Source organism: Sciurus carolinensis, chromosome 1, assembly GCF_902686445.1.
Source record: "Sciurus carolinensis chromosome 1, mSciCar1.2, whole genome shotgun sequence".
In the NCBI taxonomy this organism is placed as follows: domain Eukaryota; kingdom Metazoa; phylum Chordata; class Mammalia; order Rodentia; family Sciuridae; genus Sciurus; species Sciurus carolinensis.
The window spans coordinates 65,344,038-65,365,047 of record NC_062213.1 but is presented as its reverse complement, the minus strand read 5'-3'; the positions used below and the strand labels follow the sequence as shown (position 1 = coordinate 65,365,047).

Below are 21,010 nucleotides of genomic sequence, written 5' to 3'. Positions count from 1 at the left end.
AAAACAATGATTTTTAAATTAAAAAAGAAGATGCTGAAGCAAAAAAAAAAAAAAAAAAGTGGGTCTCTTCCTTTTAGTTCAGCAGGATGGAAGGTCACTAAACAGGTAAAAGCTACATCTACTTTGTTTTCTCCTTTTTTATTGAGAAATGATTTCTGATGTAGTTTATGCAAGGTACCCTTAAAGCTAATTTTCTTTTTCCTAAAGGAAGAAGTAAAGGAAATAAGATAAAGAAAAGAATGACTAGTGGTGTTGATTGGGTGCCAGGGAATGTTATCAGTACCTCAATTGTCAAGAACTTTCCGTTTCATGTGTGGCTGATGGCTTAGTGCCACTGTTTCCTCAGTGTGGTGAGAAACTGTCCTTTTCATGTTGGCAGAGTTGTGTTGATACTGTAGGTGATGCTTCACACGCCCTTGCAGGCTTTGAGAGGTAGGCAAAGATATGGTGCTTAAAGGACCAATCCTCTAAGAAATGCCTACATTTAACTATTAAGCCTGATCACACTTTGTAGAAACAAGTCATTGTTTGACAAATTCTTTCTTTCATTTTCCTGTATTTCATGCTTATATGTTTTCTCGTAACTGAAAACAAGTGCATGGAAGCCAGCCAGGCTCTCAGTGTTCAGCACACATAGCAATCATTGAAATAACCCTGAATTATTAAGGAAAAAAAGCCCCAGAATCATGCCTGGTGTGGTAGTACACGCCTGTAATCCCAGTGGCCCAGGAGGCTGAGGCAGGAGGATCACAAGTTCAAGGCCAGCCTCAACAATTTAGCAAGGCCCTAAACAACTTAGAGAGACCCTGTCTCAAAATTAAAAAAAAAAAAAAAAAAAAAAAAAAGACTGGGGATGTGGCTTAGTGGTGAATGGCCCCTGAGTTGAATCCCTAGTATCAAAACAAAAAACAAAACCAGAATCATACTTCCCAGAGCTACAGGATCAGTGGAAATTGTCTTGTTTATTGCTCTGCAGATAATGTAGATAGCCAGGATTGTCCTGCTACGGACACTAGATTATTATTTAAAAGCCTATTTCTTGTTGAATGTTGGTTCTCTCTCTTTCTCTCTCTCACACACACAGTATAATTACAGGCTGCAGGTGAAAAGCATTAAAACTGTTTACAAAACAGCTCATAAAGTTTTAAAATAATAGGGGTATGTGTGTGTGTTTGTATAATGTGCCTGGCAAGGGTAAACAGTACACATTCTTTCTTCTTTCTTCTTTCTCTGCCCACACCACCCTCCAGAATTTAGTAAAGGAGATGAATGATGGAGCCCCTTTTCTCCTACGTGATGCTTATGCCTGATTAGTTATGCTTATTTATCTGATGCCAATTTATTGTTGCAGATCAAAATACAGATCCTCAGGTGTGTGGGGACAGAGAGGCTGATGAAACAGGCTGCTATCTAATTAATTTTACAGCAACCTAAATTTTCATAAAGAGGTTCCCTCCTGACATACCAGAGATTTTTTTTTTTTTTTTTTTTTTTTTTTTTTTTTTTTTTTTAATGAACCCTTTGCTATCTTTGAAAAGTCCAACAGAAAAGCTCTCTGTGGATTGGAGTTCCAAAGTGAGAGGGGCATTTTTCCAGCCCTTTCAAAACTCTCCTTTTTGCTGCACTCCCCTCTGGATTTCATTTATTTACTTCCTAATGTGGAAGAGTAGCCGCTAACCTCCAGCCTCACAGCCAATCAGTCTTCTTGCTTTGCAGGTTTAGATCTGCTGCGGCAAAGCCCTGTGCTAGCCACGCCAAACCTGGTCTTGACAACAGTAAAGCTAGTGACTGACACTCAAAAGGGAGCTCAGTCCACTTGGGCGCCAGCACGAGAGCCGAGGAAACCGGCTGGACAGAGCGACCCGCCTTGCCGGGAGGAAGCACCTTTTTCTCCTGGTGATTGATGGGAGACAGTTAGGAGCTTTTGGGGGGCTGGAAAAGGCGATTCTCCCACTCACCCACTATGAAGTCTTTGTCAGCAGAAAGGACTCTCCTGGGTAATGAGTGACATAATGCAGATGACAAATGACAGCTTTGTGGTTCATTCTGCTTGATAGTTACTCAGTATCGCATGCAGGTGAGTTAACGCTCCCCCTACGTGCCCCCGGCGCCAGCTCTCCCCAAAGGCAGACACACTTTGGAAATGCACTGTGGTTTCTCAGGCATGCCGGCTCTTCCTCATCAATCATGAGTTTTGTTGGGGATGTTTAAAGTACTGCTACAGGGTGAGCCGGGATGATATGCTTACCACATTTTATGGAGCTGATTAGGAAATGGAGATATTATCTGAGTCATTTATTAGCAGTTTTGCATGTTTCCTCCTGTTCCTTTTGGAGAACAGAAGAAAAAACACATAAAATATATACACATATCATGTGCTGTTTCAAGAGACTACTTCAAATCAAAAATCTGTTTAAAAACCCTTGACTGATGTATTTTTCCCTTCCCCCTTCTAGGACTCCATCTGCAGATGTTCTGAATACCTCTGAGTCTAGAAATTGATTATTCAACCAGGATACCTAATTCAAGGTATTAGCTCTTGTCAGAAAGCTTTTACGTTTGAGCCCTGTGCTGGAAATTACACTTTGGCAATGAACTGAAATAGGAAAAGTTGGACGGAGAATAAAAGACAAAAGTGAATTTGCAAAATAATCAAGTGCTTAAAAAACTATCCAACGCTTGTGAGGTTTGCTACTTCTGACTCATGTGCAGCTCTCTCTGCCAGTTCATGTGCCAGTTCTGACTTATTTGTAGCCCTTTTTCTGTAACCGTGTTTGGGGTTTGAAGCTCATTTTAGTCTCTCCCTCTTTCTTTTTCTCTTGACTGCCCAGACTGCCAGAACTCAGGAGAGTGAGGCGTTTTGTCAGTTTTGTGACATTGGACCAAATACAATGAAGTATTATTGCGGTGCTCTGGTGCTGGCTGTCCTGGGCGCAGAATTGCTGGGGAGCCTGTGTTCAACTGTCAGATCCTCCAGGTTCAGAGGACGGATACAGCAGGAACGAAAGAACATTCGACCCAACATTATCCTTGTGCTCACTGATGATCAGGACGTGGAGCTGGGTGAGACACTGGATTTTTCACTTATTTGTCTCTTGTTCAAATGATTTTCAGAACCTCAGCCTTCCCGAGGATGCTCAGCTGGCATTCTGGAGGTTTGCACTTATGGGTGGTGCCTCCACCAGCAGTCTAGTTTATACAGTAAATTCATAGAGTCCATTCAGCATTTGGTTTGTGTTTCAATATTACTTTTCTGGGGTTAAGCTTTTGAAACAGTCAGGGTAGGGGTCCCAGAAAACAGGAGGGTGGAGGTGGACAATTAGCACTGATGACCTAGAGCTCAAGGATTTGACTATGCACCTTGGAAACTTATAAAATATTTGGGCAAAGTTGTTTGAAAGAGAATGCAAATTCAGACATTAAATGTAATATCTATGAAGGTAGATTTAGCCTAAAGGAACTTTCAATGGTTATTGTTTCAATGGAATTACTTATTCACAGCTTTTCTTATAGTAATTAAAAATTAATTGAAAGTTACAATGTTCTACATAGCCTTGTAGTAATATGGACTGTTCTTTTGGAATTAGCTCACCTAGGAAAGTGTACCAAATCTAGTGACTTTAACTTGTCTTCTTGCCTTCTTTATTTATTCATTCATTCACTTATTTATTGGTACTGATTTTAGTCCAGTGGCACTTTACCCTTGAGCAACATCCCCAGTCCATTTTGAGATAGCGTCTTACTAAATTACTTAGGACCTCACTAAATTGCCAAGGCTGACCTCAAACTTGCAATCCTCCTGCCTCAGCCTCTTGAGTGGCTGGCATTACAGGTGTGCACCACCATGCCTGGCTATTTGGCCTCCTTTAATGGTCCAACCCTAGGGTCTTATCCATAGTCCATGGCCAAGACTTTCCAGCGTACCCTAAGACAGATAAAAAGCTGCCCTTCAGGTTGTCACCAAAACTTCTCATTTCTATTCCTGAACCAACCTTAGATGCTTGCTCTGGAGCATCACTCAGCTATGCTTACCCATCACATTCCACCTGACCATGGGTATCCTCTTTCAGACTTGGTGTCAGAGAGTCCCTGGACCTAGGTTCTTAAGGATAAAACCCTCCATACTAGAATTTGATCTAGGAGGAGGAGACTGATTTCCAATTTGAAATCAACCCCCATGAAATCTCAACAAAGTTAACTCCTGGGGTTCAGCTGGAAGCAGATAGACTAAAAGCCAGCGGCAGACGTAATTGCTGAAAATTGTCAGTTTGCCATCTGCTCTCTCACTTTATTGAATAATAATATTAAGTTTTGGCTTTTCAAGTGACATGCCAAAACAAAAAGGTCTTGCACGTACAACTTCAGAATGCATGTAGCTGGTGGCTTCAATGTTCTCTTTCACTTACAGAGCAAGGAAGTGAAGTACACTGGTCGGGCTTCTGCTTCTTAACATCCCTCACATCCATCCCTTTCACTGCAGCTGAGATTGGTGGAGGTTCCTCATCACCCAGCTGTGCCCTGGCTGGCTGGTGACCTGGCTTCTGTCCCCGCCAGTCTTAGCCCAGCCTTCACTCTGTTGTGAGTCTCTGCTCAGGTCTCTTTTCTGGTACCCCTTTGCCAAGGGCTGTCAGTCTCTCACCTCGGCAGGCCAGCAAGCTCTGGGCCACCCAGCCCCTGCTGTTTCTAAGGTTTCTCTCCTTCCCCTGCTTCACTCTGTGCTTCCTGGAACAACTTTCACTTCCCTGAAGGTGTCTGGCCGCTTCATCTCTCACCTCTATCCCGGGTGCACCTTGCCCCTGCTGCCTTTTCTCAGTTTCTCCGCCTGGAGAAACCCTGTCTGTTCTTCATGACCCAGTTCAGGGGTCTCAACTTCTGGTGTGGTCTTCCTGCACCAAAACCATCTTCCCCTCCAGCAGGATCCATGGTCTTCGCCTTTTCACCCCTTGGAATAACTCCAGCACAGTCCTTCTTCCATCATCTTCTGTGCCTGTCCCTTCCATCTGACTGAAAGTCACTAGAGGGCAGGGTGTGTTTTCTTGATGCTGTAATCTCCATGTGAGACTGTACTGGGAATACGTAGGTGCTAAAGAAACTTGGTACAGACTCACGGGGGCCTGAAAAAGCCAACACAATTTTCAGGAATGAAGGTATCCATCACTCTTTACCTCTCAACACACAGCACTGTCTTTAAAATAAATAAGGGAGTTAATGATTTTAAAAAATAATTCAGGTCTTCAGCCTTGTCTAGGAGATCACATTTGTTCAGTAAATATTTACTGAGTGTATACTAATTACTGGCTTCTGTTGATACATGTGGATACAAGGATGAAAGTTTGTAACCCCCGCTCAGTCAATCCAGATGTTTCCTACACAGTTGACTTTACCTCCTTTCTTGATTTTCTAGCTGAGTCAGGAGGATCGAGAGTTCAAAGCCAGACTCACCAACTTAGTGAGTCCCTAAGCAACTCAGTGAGACCCTGTCTTGAAATAAAAAATAAAATAAAAAGGACTCGGTATGTGACTCAGTGGTTAAGGGCCCTGAGTTTAATCCCTGGTACCATCCCCCTCCAAAAAAAGTCTTCAGCAGAAAAATCGTGCTCTTGATAATAGCATTTGATGGAGACCTTTGCCCATCCTTTTTTAATGTGCTCATAATCCTTCTTGACTCCTATTGCTCTGCATTTTGGTTGTTTTTAGTTTTTTATCATCTTTACCATTTTTCAATTGTACTGTTCAGCAGTGTTAAGTGCGACCAACAGTTTTATGTGTAACCAATCTCCAGAACGCTTCTCATCATCAAAGCTGAAACTCTACATCCATTAAACAAGACCTCCCCACCCCAGTCCCCCAAAATCACCATTATACTTTGTGACTGTGTGAATTTTACCACTCTAGGTATCTTACATAAGTGGGATAATCAGATTTTTGTCTCTGTGCGACTGTCTTATTCCACATACGATAACTCAAGACCCGTTAGTATTGTCAGAATTCCCCTCCTTCCTAAGACTGAGTGTTCCTTTGTGTATGCACAACACGTACCACTTTTTGCTGACCCATCATTTAGTTGGTGACTTGAGTTGCTTTCTCCTTTTGGCCATTGAGAATAATGCTGTTATGAACGTAGGTGTATAAACATCCTCAAGAGCTTGCTTTCAGTTCTCTTTTGCAAAGGAAAGGTCTTCCCAGAAGAGAAATTGCTGAGTCACATAATGATTTCATTTTTTTTAGATGTAGATAGACACAATACCTCTATTTCTTTTATTTATTTTTATGTGGTACTGAGGATGGAACCCAGTGCCTCACACATACTAGGAGAGTGCTCTACCGCTGAGCCACAACTCCAGCTCCAGTAATTTCATTTTTAATTTTTTGAGAAACCATTTTACTTTTCTCCATAACAACTACACCATTGTATATTGCCTCCAGCCATGCACAAATGTTAAAGTTTCTCCACATCTCCATCAACACTTGCTATTTTGATTTTGGGTTGTTTTATAGCAGCATCCTGATATGTGTGAGGTGCTTTCTCATTGTGGTTTTTATATGCTTGGGTTTGGTTTGGTTTTTCTCTTCCAAGTAATTTTACTTGCCAAGTGCTTTCATAAACCTTTGCTTATGCAAAACTTTTTGCACCTGTAATGCTGCAGGCGATTTTGACTTCTGTGACTCCAGAAAGCTATAACGGACTTAGAAAAGACTTAGAAGAACAATTATTAAAATTTTAACTGAACACTTTTCTTACTGGGAAAGAATGATACAATTCTGCCTCTTGGTCTGGAAAGACAAAGGCCAAGCAAGGTTGTAAACAGAATTTATGAAATGGATCTGGGGAGGGAAGAACTGTCCAGCATGAGTAGGGACCACTCCCTCCACTTGGAGAACAAATAAAATAAACTGGTACTTTGTAAAGGGAGTAAAACACCTAGGAATTCATTAGTGAACATGCTAGAACCTGGCACATGGATGACACTCCATTGTTTTCCCAAGAACACTCATTCACAGTGCAGTGAATGAATATTGTCATCCCACCTGAGTTGGGCGGATGGGACAGAAATCATCGTCCAGGAGGAAACCATCTTTGGACAGGTCACATGACATAACCAATGGTCCTTTTGCTTCTGAACTCACTTTTTCCAAAAATTAGCAAGTTTTTCAGCTTGTGTCTTTTCCTAAGTGGTTTGGGCTTTTTAGGCTAAGATAATGGGTGGAAGATTTAAAAGAAACATTTTAAACCAGGAAAACACATTATGGAAATGATCAAATGAGGTTTGGGATAATGGTTATTCCTGGTGAAGGAGCCGTTATCAAGAGCATGAACGGCATCCATATTTTATACACACACACACATACACACACTCATTCATGTGTGCGTATGTACATATATAAGTATGTATGCATGTGAAGGGCTATAATCATGTTAGACTTTGATAAAATAGGGAGATGAGTTATTCATTCTTTTATTTCCTATGCTTCAAATATTTTGTAGGTCAAAAGAAAAACCTTAAAATGTTTAAGTAAGTCTTTTTTAACTTTCTGAGACTGGAGTCAATGAGATAGATATTAGGCTCTAAATCTTTCCCATTTTTTCTTCTTTTTCCCATTTTTTGTTTTTCTTTTCCCTTGGTCCCATTCTAAGAGCAAACTATTGCACCAGTTGGACCACAGATCTCACTCAATGTGGCATTTCTCCGATTCTTAGGATGTTGGACTGATCCAATGTTTCTCTTAGATCATAAGTGGAATTAAGCCATAAACCCGTGGAGATGCTTTGTTCCTTTAAAGCCGAGGTCAAAAAACAGGGTCTTCAGACTGAACCAGTCCACAGATGTGTGTTTGACCAGTGCACTTTTAAAAAATTAAGCCAACATTTTAAAAATGGCATGGTTTTGTATTTTTTAAAAGTTGAGATTCTGATTTCTCTTAAATTCAGAAGATGAGAGCTTGCATTCCCCTGAGCTGGCCATCAGTTAGAGGTCTGAAGGGGAGTGACTGCGGCCCCTCTATGGGTGGGACACTCCCTCCCGGGGACATCTGGATCCCCACCACTCTCTGTTGCTTTCCAACATGTACACCAGGGAGCAGCCGTCAATTCTCAAAATGCCCACAATGCTACTTTTCTTAAAATCAACCAAGTTCCGTAAATGCTCATCTACACTAAATGCTCATCTACACATAGTTTTATATGTAAAAGTATAAAAGACAGAAGCCCTGGGGTTTTTTTTATACCTGACTGCCTTCATTTGCCTATCTTGACTGTAGCCCTATAGGGCATGTTAACTTCTGTTCCATAAGTAATTGGTCTCCGCTTTTAATTGTCTTTTGCTCTTTTTTGGTGAGGGAAGGGAATAAGGAGTCTTAGTGACCTGGAAATGTTCCAGACAGATTTATTATCTTTTCTTGTTCCCTCTTCCCCCAACTTGTGTTTTCCTTTTATCTGGAAACATCTGTGAGGGTTTTTTTTTTGTTTTTTTTTTTTTTGTTTTTGGGGGTATTTTTCACTAGCCAATTCTATAATTTTGGAAGAAAAAGGGACATAGTTTTATCATGTTTTTATTTTCTTGTGCTTTTAGAATTAAAATATTTAATAGATTAATAAAGCTATGTGTAATACAAGCGATATCACTGTTTAGTGAGTGTACCATGCTTTACTATAGAAGTAACTTTGGGCCTAAAAAATAGTTGTGGAACATTTAATATAGACCTTTTAAATATCTAGCATGAGCCTTAGCTTCTCATAAGCAGTGACATCCACAAACAACCCTGCACAATTGCTGATTCTCACTCACCAAACCAGGACCCATTGCAATCCACATGGAGATGGCTCCAGGCAGCCAGGTGTGGGACTTTCAGAAGTGATTACGATGCAGTATTTATTACAAATTTCTGGTCCTGTGAGGGGGCTTTGGGGATATGATAAACAGGCTTGAAGAAAATCCTAATGTTATCATTGTATCAAATGCTAAGCTTCGTTTTGAAATTTAACCTGTCAGTGGAGTAATTCAGGCCCTCTGAGTAGTGTTGGTAGTTCAGGTTAGTGTGATATTTTCTCCCTCCTGCCCTTTTCCACACAGATGATTTAGGAACCTAGCCCTTGGAGTGTGTAGAATGATTTGAATTCCTCACCATGGTTCCCTCCAGCCTCAGTCTCTCATATCTGCCATTCAAATACTGTCTCTGGAGTCTTGATTTTTTTTTTTTTTTTTTTAACTCCACCAACACTGCAAACCTGGTGGATCTTGCATGATTCCTGAAAGCGACACTTTTCTATTCCCAGTCACCACTGACCTTCAGCATATTGGTCCACAGCTGGTTGCTGTCACAGCAGCCACCATCCTGCAGGAGCAATGGCAGATGTCCCCAATCCCCACCTGGAACTCTGGCTCTGAGACAGCATTTTTTGGCAGTCCTGGGGCTCAGCTGTGGCCTGGACCTTCCCTGTCACCACGCCAGCTCAGCTCAGCACCATGCCAGCTACTCACACCTAACCCCTACTGCTTCATGGCCTCCCTGTCAGCCTCCGCCCTCACAGGACAATTTCAAACACTAATGAAGTTGGGATATTTGCTTGGGGCCTTAGGGGTAATGTGTGTAGAGAGGGGAAGAATTGGTCCTTTTAATTGTGAGCCAACGTTAACATTTTAAATCTCAAAACAGAAAAGATAGTTGACCTAACTTCTCTTGTGCCAGCTTTTCAAATTCACCTGTAGATTCCAAAGATAGAGACGGAAAAAAAAAAAAAAATAGAAGGAAAATGAATGTGGTGGAGTTGAGGTGAGCACAAGTGAATTTATAGCTGTCCCTTGGCATCTGTAGGAGGGAGGTGCCAGGACCCCAGAGGTTACCAAACACGAAGCTCTAGTTTCTTGTGTTAAATGGCACATATAACCTATGTGCATATATGCATCTCCGTGTACTTTAAATCATTCCTCAGTTACTTATAGTACCAAATACAGTTCAAATGCTATGTAAATAGTTGTATCGCTGTATTGTATTATTTAGGGGATAATGACAGGGAAAACATCTGTACATGTTCAGTATAGGTGCGATTTTTTTCCAGATGTTTTCAATCTGCAGTTGTTTGAAACCTCAATGAAAAACCGCAGATCTGAGGGGAGACTGAAAAGTCACATCAGCAACACACCTCACCTGGAGTCCCTTAACAGCATCATGCCACCTGCTCCTTAACAACCCTGGGCACTGGTCAGAAGAGCTATCTTAGTTCCATTTCACAGATTAACACGAACAAAAGAAGTTGAATGACTTGCTCAAGCTGGTCTGTGGCAAAATCTGGATGTTTCCCCATAAGGTTAAGTTCAGGGCTCTTTTACCTCAGTCTTATCCTCCTGAGCCCTGCCCTGCCAATCTTGCTTATGCTACATGTTGTTGCCATGAAATAATTGTTCAAATAATAAAGGACCATCCTATATTCCAGATGAAGAAATGAGGTGCACAGGCTGAATCATGTACTTAGAGTCAGGACCCCACTGATCTTCAGTGGCAGAGCCTAGATCCAAATGCAGGTCTGCCCTAAAACCACACTGTTAAACTCCATCTAGGCTGAGTACAGGCTGTGACACCAATGTTTTTAAGAAAGAGAAACAAAAAAGATATCTGCTCACCATCAGGATAGATCTTGCTTTCTGCACAGGATAGCATTTTAGGGCTGGAGATACAGCTCAGTAGTAGAGGGCTTGGTTTGCTTAGCATGCCTGAGGCCCTGCATTCAATCCCCAGTACTGCAAAGAAAAACAGCATTTAGGACTTGAAACCCAGAGAAGTACAGAGCTTCAGCACAAAACCATTCCTCCCCTCCCACTGCTCCTAATGCTTGTGAATGCCTAACAACGTGTTGTATACAGAATAGCTTTGGGTAAAGCTTGCCAATGGAAAAACCAAAGGTGCAGTCACAGTGGCAGTAGATGCAAGCAGAGGTATTGGCCAGCGTTAATCAGTGCACAGCCACAGAAGGGACAAAGGTGCTTGATGCTTTCCGTACTGGAGCACACCATCACAGCAAAGTGAAGAGGTCCAGATTCCTGTGCCCCATCATCTACCTGCACCCTGAAGCTATCGAGATGGCATGCAGTGATGAATGTCAGTATGTCAGGGTACCGCTGAAAACAACCTGCAGCCCTCTCCTCCCTCATGTGGGTCTGATCAACTGACATCATCATAGCCCTGAAGGGGACAAGACACAGGCATTTGTGTCTGTTGGCATTTCCCTGAAGAAGCCAGATGAAGCAAAAGATGAGACCACAGAAAGTGAGACCTGTCCTGACAGCAGGCAGACATCATTTCTGTTTCTCAATCTTGAAAACATCAATGTCATGGCCAGTATTCAGCCTAGAAGGAGCTTAAGAGTGGAACCTCTGGGACAGACTGCTTGCAGTTGCATCTGGACTCTGCTAGTGAGGCTCCATGTGACCCTGTGCACCTCAGTTTCATCTTCTGGAATATAGGAGTCATCACTAATAGCCCATACCACCAAGGGTTATTGTCAGGATGAAATGAATCAACGCACGTGAAGCACAAAGAAGAGAACTTGCTGAGATTAAGTCCTATCTGCAGGATATCTTATATCCTTGGAAGTGGTCTAAGCACTTGCCAAAGTCTCCTCCATCTCTAGGTTTCCCTGACTCTCTGTCCGAACTCTCATTCCTCTTCCAATTGTGTTCCACCAAGAGGCAGCTTATGCACCACTAGGGAGCTTGTTAGAAATGCGAACTCCCAGGCCATATCCCAGGTTTACTAAACCAGTATCTCAAGGTAGGCCCTGTATATACTCTTCAGGTGAATTTGAAGGTTGGGCAAGTGTTAACTCAGCATCTTCTCTTTACTGAGAAACTAAGCTAGATGCCAACTTCCAAGAACCTCAGTGACAGAGCTGTACTGTGAACAGTGCCTATGGGGATCAAATGTCTTCATAGTTCCCTTTGACAGGGGGACGGGTAAGAAGCAGGGCATTTGGTGGAGGAAGTGTTTAGGTCCTCTACACAATCAGCTTAGTTAATTAAGGAAAAGGTGATACTGAGATTAAGAGGAGAGTCAGATTTCCACCACCATATTATATTTGTAGTCCAAACGAGTCTGTGAACTAGAGGTTGGAGCTTTGCGATTCAGGACCTTGGAACATGGCCTCCAGTTCCTTTTTTTTTTTTTCTTTTTTAATTTCATTAAGACTTGTAAAGGAAACTCTGAGAGCTCATTTTTTGAAAGAGACTATTGAGCAATGAAAATCCATCAATAATGCTTGCTGTTTTCTCAAAATTCAAGACACTAAAGTAAGAAGGCCTGCAGATATGAAAAGAGGGGAGAGAAGGAGGTGAATGGACATCTTTGGTAGCATTTAGGACTCTTCCTCTTGCACATCTCTATTCATCGATTTGTCTCCAGGGTGTTTCTCCATATGATCATCCGACACAAATATAAAATATACCACTTCTATGGGGCGTATTCCTTTCTAGTTACTTCTTCACCACCAATGAAACAATTACTTTTCCAGCTTTCTTCCTATGCTGAAAACTTGGAGGTGTTAGTCAACTCACAGCCTCTGATGCATTACGACATCACTTGGATCTGCTTCTTAGAGTCTCTATGTCAGACGGGCACAGTCTGGTCCAAGTTCTCTCCCCAGGGTTGGACGACTTCAGCAAGCTCTTGGCTGTACCCTTGGTGGAGCCTCCTGGTCCCACATGCCATTGCTGCCACAGCAACACCTCTCAAAGACTTTTGGATCATGTTCATGGCTTTAGCAAAGAACCCACTCTGCCTTCACTTTGTCTCTCTGTCAAATCCGAATGTCTCTGCCCAGCATCCAAGCTGTTTGCTAACTCCACCTCCCACATTTCATCAAGAGAATTCTCCATATTCCTCTCTATGCTTGGAATCAATGTGCTGTTCACATGGCTACACTTTCTTCCCACCTCTGGAGCATCACCTGTGCCTTCATCTCCTAGGTCCCTAACAATGTACTTCACCCATGCGACATTGTCTTCCTCCTTTACTTCCCTGTGTCCTTATTTCTCCTTTCAGAACTCTTATTAGGCATTCCTTCAAGACCCTCTATCCTGGATGGACTACCACTGGTATCTCCACATTCTTCCACGTATGTTGCTTGCAAACATCCACCAGCAATTTCTGTATGTAGCTTCTCATCTGGAGAGTTTACTACTGAAGTCTAGAGGCAGAGAATTTTCCATTTCTTTGGGTAATGCGATACTTGCAGGGGGCGGTGGAGGGTGGACAGCCCAGAGTACGAAGGTGGAGAGTCCAGAATGAAGTGGGGGCTCACTACATGTTCTTGACTGACTTAACAGAAGGCTGCTTGATTGCCTAAAGAAAACCAGAAGAAAAAGAGCAGTTTGGAGTCCCCCTTGCTGAAGCATATTCAGGGAGCTCTAATGAGACCAAATAGAAATCGTCCTCCTAGTCTCATGTGCATCGTGTGAACAGAAAAAGTTACTACATGAAGAAATCAGGCTAACTGTAGCCTTTTGGACCACTTCATGCTTCTCTTCTGCTGAGTGCTTGCCTGGTTTGCATTATGATTTCCTTCCTTGCTGGAAAACATAGACTTTCTCCCTTTCTTTGGAAGGAGTGGGACCTGTTGGGAATCTGCGGCTCCAGGATTCAAATGCAATGGGCTTGGCTGGAGCTCTCTGCAGTGCATTTCTTGACAAGGCCTGAAAAGCCTATTGAATTCTTGCCAGTGCTTTTCTGCAGTTTTTGGATGTGTTTCAGCTGCAGTGTTTGACTGGGTAATCGAAATAGACTTTTTTTTTCTTCCTTAGCAATCTTATGTTACCATTCCATCCTTACAGTTAAAATGAAATAATCCAGCAAGTACGTTTGAGTGCAATAGAATCCTACTTCTTTCACTAGCAAAAGACCTATCTTTTCAAATTACATGTAAATTGGTCAAAAAATGGATTGGTGGTCCTGTCCTAATAGAAACATTGGCATGCAGTTCATCAACTTGCTAGAGGATAGCAAGTTACATTGAAGTTTTTTGGGTTTTTTTGCTTGTTTGTTTTTGTAATTAGACAACGGCATTTTGGGGGACCCTTCCTAATAGGGATTTTTATCCCTCTTCATATGGTGGAGGTGCTGTGTATGTAATCTCTGCAGTGTTGCTAGCATTTTTACATGTGACGGGCAGGAGGTTTTGATCTATGTGTAACAGGTTATTTGTTCACCTTAATCTTCAAAGGACTGCTGACCTTTGAATGTGCTCCATATCTAAAATTCCAGCTTTAATTATCAGATTAACCTACATTGTTTTCCCTTTGTGATTAAAGAGGAGGGAGTAAAGCTGAAAAGTGTTTATTATCCCACAATATACTTGAAATGGTAGGATCCCAAATATTTCATTTGTTTTGGAAATGAGAGTTGATCAAATTATAGACTCCTTCAAATCAGGGAAGGAAATTGATAAATCAGGGGAACAGGGACATTGAGTGGCATGAGGTACTGAGGTGGTGCACTTTGCTGAACAACACCGGAATTCTGCCTTTCAGGGTCCCTGCAAGTTATGAATAAAACAAGGAAGATTATGGAACATGGGGGGGCCACCTTCACCAATGCCTTTGTGACCACACCCATGTGCTGCCCGTCTCGGTCATCCATGCTCACCGGGAAGTATGTGCACAACCACAATGTCTACACCAACAACGAGAACTGCTCTTCACCCTCATGGCAGGCCATGCACGAACCTCGGACCTTCGCTGTATATCTTAACAACACTGGCTACAGAACAGGTAAAGGATGACATTTCCAGCCCATGAGCCTCTGGTACTATGTCTTAGACACAGGAAAATGCATTTTGTAGTGTAATATATTGAAGTTCCAATAAGCCCCTAGCAGGCCATATAGCACATCTCGTAGAGTGCCAACCTCTCATGCTGGAGGCCTGGGTTCGAGTCCCCAGCACTCTGGGTTTCTGGAAATAACAAACAAACGAAACCAATAAGCCCCTAAACTAGACTAGCTTCTCTCTTCTCTGTCAGCATCTGCCCCATCCCTTACTGTCTTCGTCTGTATTTTGTTGCTATAACCAAATACCTGAAACAGGGTCCTTCATAACTGAAAAAAAAATTATCCATCTTATGGTTCTAGAAACTGGGAGGTCCAAGAGCATGGGTGCAGGTTTGGCAAGGCCTTTTGTACCCTGTCATAACATGGCAAAAAAATGTAAGAGCAAGTGAGCACATGGAGAAGGGACAAAACACGAAGGGCAGCCTCACGTTATAGTGAGGTTCTCAAGGTAACTAATCCACCCCCAGGATCACCTCTTAAAGACCCCACTTCCCAATACCACCACAATGACAATCAAATGTTAACATGAGTTTCAAAGGGGACAACCCATATTCAAATTGTAGGCAATCATTTTTACTCTGAAGAATGTACCAGAAATATCCCTTGGAGAAAAATCAGAAGGGTGCTCAGTGGACACAATATGAAAGTGTTATATCCTCCTGGGCATTCAGTGGTTAAAATTTCCTAGAATAACCTGCAACAAAGAGTGTGTGTCCCATTTACTTCCTCACCCCAACTTCCCAATCTTAAGGGACCCTGTTACAACTTGTGGCTTTTCTTAGATATTAACAAGTTCCAACTTTTTATTTCAGGGAGAAATTAGCAAGTGTCTTTGAGCTGCTCAGCACCCACCTAAGGGTTTGAGACATAGCAAATGATCAAAATTACTTACTTACTGAATGAATAACTGAATTAATAAGCCAGTGATGTGAACCAAATTTATTTATTCACACACAGTTAATAGGACTCAGTTGCTTTAATTTAAGTTGTGGTTCTTTTTATATCTCAAGTGTTCACCTCCATCTTTCAGGAAAGGAAGGTGTCCCCTTGCTATGCCTGCTAGCTTGTTTAACATGCACAGGTCAAGAGGAAGTTTTAGGTTAGTTGGTGTTTTGAAAACTGGGAAACTCTTTCAAGAGGGATTATAAATATCATGGAAATCTTAATGAGAAAGAAGCAAGGCTCCCTCTGGGGCTGTTACCCTCAAAGTTCTTATTCCCCCAGCACTGGACACTGACCTTAGTGTTCCATCGTGGAACAAAATGAGGACATAGGTGGGTGGAGGGTCTGCCATACAGAAATAGGGATCAGGTGGGGTTTTTTGTTTTTCCTCCAGAACTATCTAGATTTATTCATAAGAATTAAAAATGTTACCCTGAAAGTTTGTTGGAAATGATTCTCAGAGCTACAGATTTTCTATGCTGAAGGTTTAAAAGTAAAGGATTTCAGATAAATATTCTCTTAAATCTCCTTTAAAAATGAAATTAATCTTTCCCACTGGACTCGGGAAATATGTGGTCATTTGCTTTTTTGCAGAGCACCCTGTGGGCACTTACTACTTGTTATTTATGGATGAAAATATTGATTGTGCATATGATAGTGTCGTCATTCAGAGGCTGCTTAAGATCTCTCCTCGCAGAAGCAGCTTCTTCTGTGCTCTCAAGGGTGTTTGCTTCTGCTTCGGAGAGAAACTAGGTTACAGGGAGGTTGTAGAGAGTGCCTTATCCAAGTGTGTTTTCTCACATTAGTGATTTAAATTTATAGCACCTTTCATCTGAGGACTCTAAAGCAATTTGCAAATCCATCAAACATCCCTGTAGGTTTCCCAGACGGCAAATGTACTTGGCTATGTTTTATAACGGAGGTGGGGGTTTCACATGTTGTGTAACTAGCTCAGAAGCAGAAGCAGAAATGGTCCCCCAATGCCTGGTTCCTGATTTTAACCACAAAATTGTGCTTTGCTCCTGGGAAGTATTGTATGAAATCAGTGCCTTTCAACTCCCAGGCTCCCTATAATTTAACCCTTAGCAGCTAACATGGAACTAGGAGGGCTGGGGCGCTCACCCTATCCGGAGCATGTGGACGATGATTGCCATGAGAAATAGAGATGTAGGGTGAATCAGAGGCCAAGCAGGACCTTCAGCAGTCAAAAAGGTGTGCTAATTTGTCTCAGGGAAGCCAAGAAAGAAAGGAATTAGATTTTGTTGCTTACCTACTCTGTGCCAGGCACTGTAGCTGAGTTATTTCACCTAGTTCTTGTAGCAATCTTGGAAAGAAAGAATTCATGCATGTTACCAATGGGTTGCAGGTCTGCCTGTGGTGGAAGGAACTCAGCACATCTGAATCCAAACTCCTTTCTCTTTTCATGATCTTATTTCTTTACTTATTGCTCATCCTGCCTTCTTCCAAAATGCCTCACAGAGACACATAAAACACAATAGGACACAGAACAAGAAGAACTTGGCAAACAGCGAGGCATGGTGGCCTGCTTCTGTAATCCCAGCAGCTCGGGAGGCTGAGGCAGGAGGGTGGTGAGTTCAAAGTCAGCCTCAGCAACTTAGGGAGGCCCTAAACAACTCAGTGAGACTCTGTCTCTAAATAAAATATGAAAAAGGGCTGGGGATGTGTCTCAGTGGTTAAACACCCCTGGGTTCAATCCCCCATATCAAAAAAGAAAAGAAAAAGAACTTGGAAAATAGAAAAAAAGGGTAAAATTAGTTAAAGTCAAGGCAAAGGTTGATGCACAAACTACATAGAATAGTAAGGAAAGACTGCGTATTTAAAAATAAGCTTCCAGATGGCAAAAGCAAAAATGGAAACACTATCCATTGCAAAATTCACTGGGTCACCAGGATAAAAGCAAATCAGTTGCTTCTAAGAAGTGTAGTATATTCTGGAATATGTTCACCCTGTGATGGATTTAAAGGGCTTGACTAAAACTCAGAGATTATTTAGTTTAATCCCGTTATTTTCAGAGAAACAAATTTAGACCCAAAGATTAAAGTGACTTGCTGAAGCTACATTGATGTTATAATGGGAAAAGCAGGCACCAGTACCTTTTGTTCAGGGTTCTCTCCAGTGCACTACCCTGATCTGAAGGGTTAGGTCTAGATGCTACCATGGGTGCATCCTGAGGCTTTCCCTCTGCTGCCCAGCAAGCTCACTCCAGTCCAAGGCTTTGTCCAGGGAGGGCAAATTTGCCCCTGGAAGCTAAGTCTGATTCTAAAGTCACCCTTCTTCCCAAGGGTCGAGATACTTGGGTAATGAGGGAATTTATAGTGTGCACTTCTACAAAATAAAATGAATTCTTTAAGGGGAACAAGGTCTTTTCTAAATACTTAGAAGTAGGAACAGGATTCTATGCACTTAGGAAAATAGATTTTGATTTATCTATTAGTAAATCAGAGAGATTAAAAATTGAAAGATGCAAATGACAGTGATAAAGATCTATATAATTTAAATTTATCTCTGAGAAAATATTGAAGTATCTCAAACTGTTAGGAAGCAAAGATGTCTCTGTGACAATAATTATTGATCCAGCCATGGATAGTGACCCATTTGAAATTACATAAATAAGCACATAAGAATGACAGACATGTTAGGGGATCATGAATATTGGTGAGTAGATATTAAACTGACATAATTATTTATGAGACACTAAAACTAGAGGGGAAAATAACTGATGTATAAAGGTTTCATTGCCTCCCTGATAATGAATTTATTGTTTGGAATATTTAGCTGCAAACCAAGAAAAATAATAAAGGAAACTGAAATATATATTATACATAAATATTCATCTAGAGAAAACACAAAGCAGTCATAAATTTTATGAAGAACAAACAGCTCCGAGAAGAAAAATTACTAAGAGGTTTGTTTTGGGAGGCATCCAGAATACATGGATTTAAATGAATTGAATTGATCCAATATTATATTTACCATCATATGACTTGATTTTTCTTTTTCAGAACTTAGGCATATTTTTGGACCAGTTGTAGCCTAAATTTTTCTAACTTTACTCATGGAAAATATGAATCTTTAAGAGCTTAAATGTTCAAGGAGGGAAAAATTCAGTAATGTGTCTTTTGTATTTTGCTCTAAAAAGTGAAGTAGGAAAGACAGTGAATTATCTATCGTAAAAATGAATATGCTCCCTGAAATCTGCTTTAATAAAAAAAAAAAGGTTAAATTTCTTAGGAGGGCACAGACGTTAATATAAAACTTGGCATACAGTTTGAAGGTAAAAATTAGCAGCCACAGTTGAGAGGTACTATCTCATACAAGAGGAAAGTCCTAAAGGAAGGTGGAAGGAGCTGGAGTCATGTCCTTCACCATCCTTCATTTGTTTTGAGGACTTAGGCCAGTTTTCCAACCTATATAATGCAGAGATTATTAAATTTCTTTCCTATGCAAAGTTATATTGTAGGTTTATCGTATCCACTCTATTATATTGACTCTTTTAAAATATATAGTATTCCAATTACAAATATAATACAAAGTACATAAAATCACATAAGAATGAAATTTTACTTACGCTAATTCTACTAATTGTACTTCATATCACAAGTGGAAGGGGGAATATTGAATAAAGATCCACAATGTATTTTTTGTAACGTAAGATCTTACTATGTTGACCAGACTTATCTCCTGAACTCAAGTCTCCTGAATAGCTGGGACTACATGCTCATACTATCAAGTCTGACTTTACAATAAAGCTTTTTGTAAAGAATTCTTTTGTAAGATATCAGTTTAGATAAGTTAATCTATTTTCTATTTCACATCTTGTTACATTGTAAAATTTATTTATACTACTTATAGCAAGTATCTTTATTCTGTACTATGAGATTTATTTAAATGCAGACTTCACTTAAAGTAAGGCCTAATGTTCTTATTTTCATAGATTATGATAATACAAATTTTTGATAGGTACAGGAACATGAAAGGTAGCATATATTTATTAAACCACTGTATATTTGAAATACTTTAGACACTGGGCTATGAAGAGATAAATTGTAAGTTTCCTGTGCTCACCAGACTTAAAACCTAGTTTCAGAAACCAGACTCAGGTATACCAAGTGACATATATCAAAATTTCAACTTGGTTCAAAATTATGTACATTTATCATCAAATTCTGGCACCCCTTATCTATCAACTATGTAGTGTAAAACTACAATTAATCTGTCATTTGATGTACTAAAAATATTTGACTTCTGCAGCATCAGATACTTGCTCACCTAAAAATAGATGCTTTTGCTTCAAATAGATCAAGGAAACTTTTCTAAGGATTATGTAACAGATAGATTTAGAGAGAAGTAGCACAGGCCACGGCCAACAAGAATTATAATCAGGTCTTTCTTACCTTTCTACCTGTTGCCCCATCTCCCACCACTTTCTGAAACAGCTGTGAAGGGAAGTGTTTAATGTTGTTGGAAAGAAAAGAATGATCTAGAAGGTCCAGGACATGTCACGTATGCATATGTTCAGATAGTAGTAGCAGTTGAGTTGCATTGCTGATGCCAAAGGATAGAAAGACTTTGGACTACCCATAACCTCTACATAGGCATAAAGGCAAGAAAATGGGCAAGGAAATAAAGTTCACCTTGGGGAGAAAGGAAGAGATTCAATACATCTGGAGAAAAATAATTAGAAGCCCAGATAATCAATGGTGGTGTGCTGCCAGGAAATGTAATGTCCAAAGAGGTCAGGGGTGATTACAAACGAGTCTCAATGTCATGACCAACAACAAAGTAAAGCCGGAGCGACTTGAAGCTGACGGCACAGGGTCCCGCTGACGGCACAGGGTACCACCGCCTGACAGGGTAGGGCCTGGTCTTGCTTGGAACAAGTGCAGTGGGTGAGGGCACATCTGGAATCCTGAGTACATTTTTCACACTCCATTAACACAGAGACACCAAAAACCTGGAGGGAGTTCTGAAGCCAATAACAAGAACTATTAAGAGACTTAAAGGAGTAATTTATAAGGGAAGGATTAAGGCGAAGGGTAATAGCCATGGCAATGGGTAGAAAACACTACAAAATAATCTAAAAGTTCAACAATGAAGGAGGGTAGGACCGACTTGGCATGACTGTATTGGGAAGGAGGAAAAAAAAGAAGAAAAGAAAAAAGAAAACCCTCAAAGTAGCAGGAAAAATTGAAGAACTAATTAAGCAGAAAAGTGTAAGCCAAATCGGGGAGAA

General features: G+C 41.0%; 1 protein-coding gene across 4 annotated transcripts in view; it reads left to right on the top strand.

The window, feature by feature from the left end:
• The window catches only part of Sulf1 (sulfatase 1), a 169,241-nt gene that overhangs the window by 87,963 nt on the left and 60,268 nt on the right, over positions 1-21,010 (top strand). For 3 of the 4 annotated variants that reach the window (XM_047517759.1, XM_047517764.1, XM_047517768.1), the window contains exons 3-5: positions 2,457-2,529; positions 2,832-3,063; positions 14,517-14,756. In XM_047517759.1, coding sequence (XP_047373715.1) covers positions 2,892-3,063; positions 14,517-14,756 — 412 coding nt within the window. In that variant the 5' untranslated portion in view covers positions 2,457-2,529; positions 2,832-2,891. Of the gene's footprint in view, positions 1-1,716; positions 2,078-2,456; positions 2,530-2,831; positions 3,064-14,516; positions 14,757-21,010 lie in introns of all 4 variants that reach the window. The other variant, XM_047517770.1, reaches the window with a different exon arrangement.